This window comes from Otolemur garnettii, unplaced genomic scaffold (genome assembly GCF_000181295.1).
Source record: "Otolemur garnettii isolate 467f Iridium unplaced genomic scaffold, OtoGar3 scaffold00156, whole genome shotgun sequence".
NCBI classification, from domain to species: Eukaryota; Metazoa; Chordata; class Mammalia; order Primates; family Galagidae; genus Otolemur; species Otolemur garnettii.
The window spans coordinates 2,704,091-2,708,937 of record NW_003852551.1 but is presented as its reverse complement, the minus strand read 5'-3'; the positions used below and the strand labels follow the sequence as shown (position 1 = coordinate 2,708,937).

The window sequence follows — 4,847 nt, the reverse complement described above, 5'->3', positions numbered from 1 at the left end:
TACAACTCCCACCATCCCTCCTGAAGGATGGCTCCTGCGACCACCAGGCTGGCCTTGGGGCACCAAAGCCACTTGTGACATCCTTAAGGCCAACACTGCCTATTTCTGCCCTTCCCTCCTCCAGCCAGGACTTGGCTCTGACTCCACTTGATCAGTGGCCACACTGGCTCCGAGGCCACTCAAAGAGTCCAACCCAAAGCCCACCACCAACCACCCTCACACCCTGCATAAGTCCCCAGAACTCTAGACCTGGCTCAGGCCTCACCTCTGGACCTCTCGGCCATCCAGCCCCATGGCACTGCCTTGACTCACCTTCTCTTACTTGGACCAGCAACCAGCTGTTTACTGGACTCCCTGCCTCTTCTCCCATGCCCTTCTCTGCCCTTAACAAGGGCCATAGATGTCTCTGTCAGACTCCTCTACCATTGTGAAGCAAGTCTGCTGACAGTCAGACGTCTCTATCAGACCCACTTAGGATCTGAGGTCCTACTGTCCCCACAAGCACGTCACATTAACAGACACTCATAGCCATAGCTGTTGCGGGTCAGCAGAAGCTGAGAATAGGCCTGTTTCTCTATCTTCAAACTGGGTACTCCTGGTTGGGCCTGGTGGCTTATGCCTATAATCCTAGCACTCTGGGAGGCTGAGGCATGTGGATTGTTTGAGCTCAGGAATTCAAGATCAGACTGAGCAAGAGCAAGACCCCGCCTCTACTAAAAATAGGAAAAACTAGCTGGGCATTATGACAGGTGCCTGTAGTCTCAACTCCTTGGGAGGATCTTGAGCCAGGAGTTCAAGGTTACTGTGAGCTATGAGGACACCTCAGCACTCTAACCAGGGTGACAGAGTGAGGTCTGGGCTGCCTCCCTCAGTCCTGCACCCAGCCTGGACTCTACACAGGGAAGTGTCCCTACTTACCTTTCAGGGTCGCCTTCTTCAGCACCTTCATGGCATACAGGTGCCCACTGTCAGGCCGGGTGACCTTCCGCACCAGGAAGACCTGAGAAGGCAGAGGGGAAAGCAGGGAAACGCTGAGGGGACTGGGCCCACTGGCTCCTATCCTCCAGCCTCTATGCTGACCTATAACTTCCTGGAGCCCCAAGTTGACCTTTGGCTCTCCCTGAGTATCAACATGACCTCTCACTCTTGCCTCATCATCCTTTAGGCCCCAAGGTAACCCATGACCCCCCACCTCCAGCATGACCAGGGCTGCCCTCCCAGCCATGGGCTCATGACTTACTTTGCCAAAGGATCCCTGGCCCAGAACTTTGAGGAGCTCAAAGTGGGATGGATCGGCCTTCTCAGAGCCAGCCTTGACATGATGTGTGATGGCGATCTCCTTGAGGATGCCCTCATCCTGGTGGAGGGATATAGCTATGGGTACAGTGGGCCCTGTCCAGGGCAGCAAGGGACATATCCCCCCACCTGACCTCAGCAAACAGGCCTGTTAACCACTGGCTAATGGGGCCAGCCTCCAGGTTCGTTGGCATCTTTTAAAAGGGCCTCCAAGCCTGGGGAGGTCAAACCAGACAAGGCAGCACTTCTGCTGCTCCTGCCACTCCTGCCTCTCCTGCCTGGCCAGGCCCAAAGGGATGCCCAGGCATGGCCAGGCGGAGCATCCCCAGGCTCTGGCTGAGACCCAGACACCTGCCTCAGGTCTACCCTGTGGGCTCCCCTCCGCCTACTGTTTCATTTTGCCACAATAGGAAGTAGAGTTTGTTCTCACACAGGGATGCAGAATTGGTCCTGGTCAGGATGAGATGAGGGGTGCCCTCTGTCCTGTAGAATGGGGTTCAGGTACACAGAGACCCAGAAGTCACCTGGATACCCCCCATTGTCATTCTGGGGTGGATCGGAGTTAAGGCCAGAGACTCTATGACCACTCCCCCAAAGTTTGCTCGTACAAGCTGACTTGAAGGCCCTTGCGAGGTCCTAGCTGCTCTAGGACTCTCCTGCCCTCCCTTCAATATACCAGTATTGCCCTGAAGCCCTAAAGTGCCTCCTTACTTCCCCAGGAAGCATGTCTGGACAGGGGCCAATCACCTAGCAAAGCCAGACCTGAACCAAGAGAGCCCAAAGGCAGCTTAGGCCAAACTGGCCTCCTAGGGACCTGCCCCAAGGGCCACAGCCAGGCTAGGACCAGACATCTGGACACACTCACCGAGTCCTGCTGGGGGCCAGAGCCAGGGCCAGGGGCAGGTAGAGAGGTCTGGCTGATCCTGGGCCGCTGCTTCCTGGGCAGCCAGGGGAGCAGGGCCCAGAGCCGCAGTCGGGGCGGCTTGGGATCCTGCTCCATCCGCCCAGAAGGGCCACAGCACCATGGCAGGAGCAGGCAGCGTCCGGGGCTGCTGCGGAGGTGGCCGGGCCCAAGGCGGATGTGCAGGGTAAGGGCGGGGGCTGGGCCCGGCCCAGGACAGCCAATCACCCAGGGCCTGTGGTTTCCTAGCTCCAGGCCTACACCCTCACCACGTTCCCTTCCTCTCTGTCTCCCCATCCCCAATGCCTGAGGGCTGCCCTCTGGCTGGCCCCCCATCCTCCCTGTGGGCCTGTAAAGGGAAAGCCCCACGTCAACCCAGCTGCTGAGTAGACAGGTACCCAACAGGCAGAGGCAGGCACCAACATGGAGAGGCAGATAAGGAGAGAACCCAACAGGCAGAAGCAGGCATCCAACAGGTGGAGACAGATAACGACTTGCATCCAACAGGCAGTGATGGGTAAGGACATGTACCCAACAGGCAGAGGCAGTAGGAACAAATATCCAATAGACAGAGGAGTGTACCCTACAGGGGGGAAGCAGAAGGGCACTCATATCTAACACAGAGGTACAGAGGCAAATGGTGATTCAAATCTAATAGGCAGTGACAGAAGGGGGCAAGAACCCACCAGGCAGAGAAAGAAAGGAATACCAACTCAACAGGCAGAGACAAAAGGGGACATGAACCCAACAGGCAAGGACAGATGGAGACAGGTACCCAACAGGCAAAAACAGATGGGGACATGTATCCATCAGGCAGTGAAGGAGACAGGTACCCCACAGGCAGAGACAGATGGGGACATGTACCCAACAGGCAGAGACAGATGGAGACACACCCAACAGGCAGAGACAAATGGGGAGACAGCCAACAGGCACCCAACATGTGACATATACCCAACAGGCAAAGACAGGCACTCATCGAGTAGAGACTGAGGCAGGAACTCAGCACCAGAGACAGGTGGGCAGCAGAGAGAGACTGCCAGAATCAGTGAGGCCCAAGCAGAGTGGCAGACACCCAGGGCAGAGGGGTCTGACACCTGGGACATAAGCAGGCAAGAGGACAGGGATCCCCAGGAAAGGGTTATGGGCAGAGCTGTGGGGTTTTGCTGGTGTACGTGGGGGTGGGGACACAGCCTGCAAACCCCCAGCCAGCACCCATCTCTCAGGTCTTCCATTTCCCTAGGATTTTTTCCCCATGCCTGGGCCTGCAGTGGCTGTCTACTGAGTGCAGCCTGATGGCTTTGACTCTGATTCAAACATCCTAAAAGCATTATCCCCATTTCAGGAACAGGAAATTGAGGCCCAGAAGATAATGACTCACCCAGGCTCAAAGCAAACCAATCTTAACCCAAGTACCTTTCCTGGTCACTGTCTGGCTTGGGGTCAGCAGGCCTCAAGTGCTAGGAAACGGTGGGCAGGTGAGTTGACCAGAGTCCTTCCTGCTCACCCAAGCCCACCCTCTCCCTTGGTCTTATAGTCAGCCTGGGACTTTCCACTCTAGGTCAGTACCCTCAGAGACACAATCCTATCTTTAGGGGACCTTCCCTGACTGATGGGTGTAACAAACCTACAAAACCCAAACATCTGTGGCTAATCAAACCCCTGAGTGTAACCTTCTGGTAGGACAGGCAGGAAGCCTGGCTCAGAGAGGGGTGGAGGTAGCCCAAGGCCACACAGCAACCCCTGCCCACCCCACCCTGAGATCTGAGCCTCCACCACATGTGTCTGCCGCTGACTGAGAACACTCCCTGGGGAGACGCAGCCACCGGAAACCCCAGGGGACAGAGTCATCCCCAAACCCATTCCTTGCCTAGAGTCAAGAGGACAGATGCTGCTGGAGGCAGGCCATCCTTCTGCTCACCTTTCTGGGACAGGGGACCGAGTCTCTCTCAACCCTGGGGAAATCTGCTGGGGTCTGCATGGTGGGCCCCAATCCAGTGGCCAGAGGCCTCGTTACTCTTCTTACTTCTGCTTTTCTTAGCCTGTCTGGCCCAGAAAACAGAGTCCTCGGTCCCCTTCCTTCTCACTTCCCCTCTGCAGGGAGGAGGGACAGATAGGCCAGACTCCCCTACTTAGAAAGACACAAGCAGACCCCAAGCCCATGACCCAAGGGAGGCCCAGGGTACACCTCTCTCTATCTCCTTTGACCTGAATGAGGGGGAGAAAGGAACAGAGACAGAAGGCACAAGAGGAGGTGGTGACACAGGGGGCATCCTAGCACCCAAAAACATTTCCTGGAGGGAAGATTGGGCAGAAGTCAGCAAGGCCACAGTTTGACTGCTCTAGCCCAGAAGGACAGCCCCAAGGGCAGGCACCACCAGACCTGACCTGCCTCTGCTCAGATGCCCTGACAACACTTGCCAGTCCAGAGTCCCCAGGTGGGCAAGGGGGCAGAAGGCTGTAGCAAGTAGCCATGTGAGGTGGCACTTCGGGAGGCTGAGGCAGGAGGATCACTTGAGTCACTTTGAGACTGTGGTGAGCTATAATGACGTCCCCAGACTCTAGCCTGGGTGACAGAGAGACCCTGTCTCATAAAAAAGAAGGCAGCTGGCTCAGCACCCGTGGAACAGTGGTTACAGCGTCAGCCACTGGG

General features: G+C 56.6%; 1 protein-coding gene across 3 annotated transcripts in view; it reads right to left on the bottom strand.

Annotated features, from left to right (window-relative positions):
* Positions 1 to 4,847, bottom strand: part of RPS6KA1 (ribosomal protein S6 kinase A1) — a 40,770-nt gene that overhangs the window by 23,521 nt on the left and 12,402 nt on the right. Inside the window, exons 1-3 of one of the 3 annotated variants that reach the window (XM_023519107.1) lie at positions 4,116 to 4,275; positions 1,241 to 1,357; positions 919 to 1,000 (exon numbers count right to left, since the gene is read on the bottom strand). In XM_023519107.1, the coding sequence (XP_023374875.1) occupies positions 919 to 1,000; positions 1,241 to 1,357; positions 4,116 to 4,175 (259 nt within the window). In that variant the 5' untranslated portion in view covers positions 4,176 to 4,275. Of the gene's footprint in view, positions 1 to 918; positions 1,001 to 1,240; positions 1,358 to 2,161; positions 2,354 to 4,115; positions 4,276 to 4,847 lie in introns of those variants that run through there. The other 2 variants (XM_023519106.1, XM_003799800.3) reach the window with 2 other exon arrangements.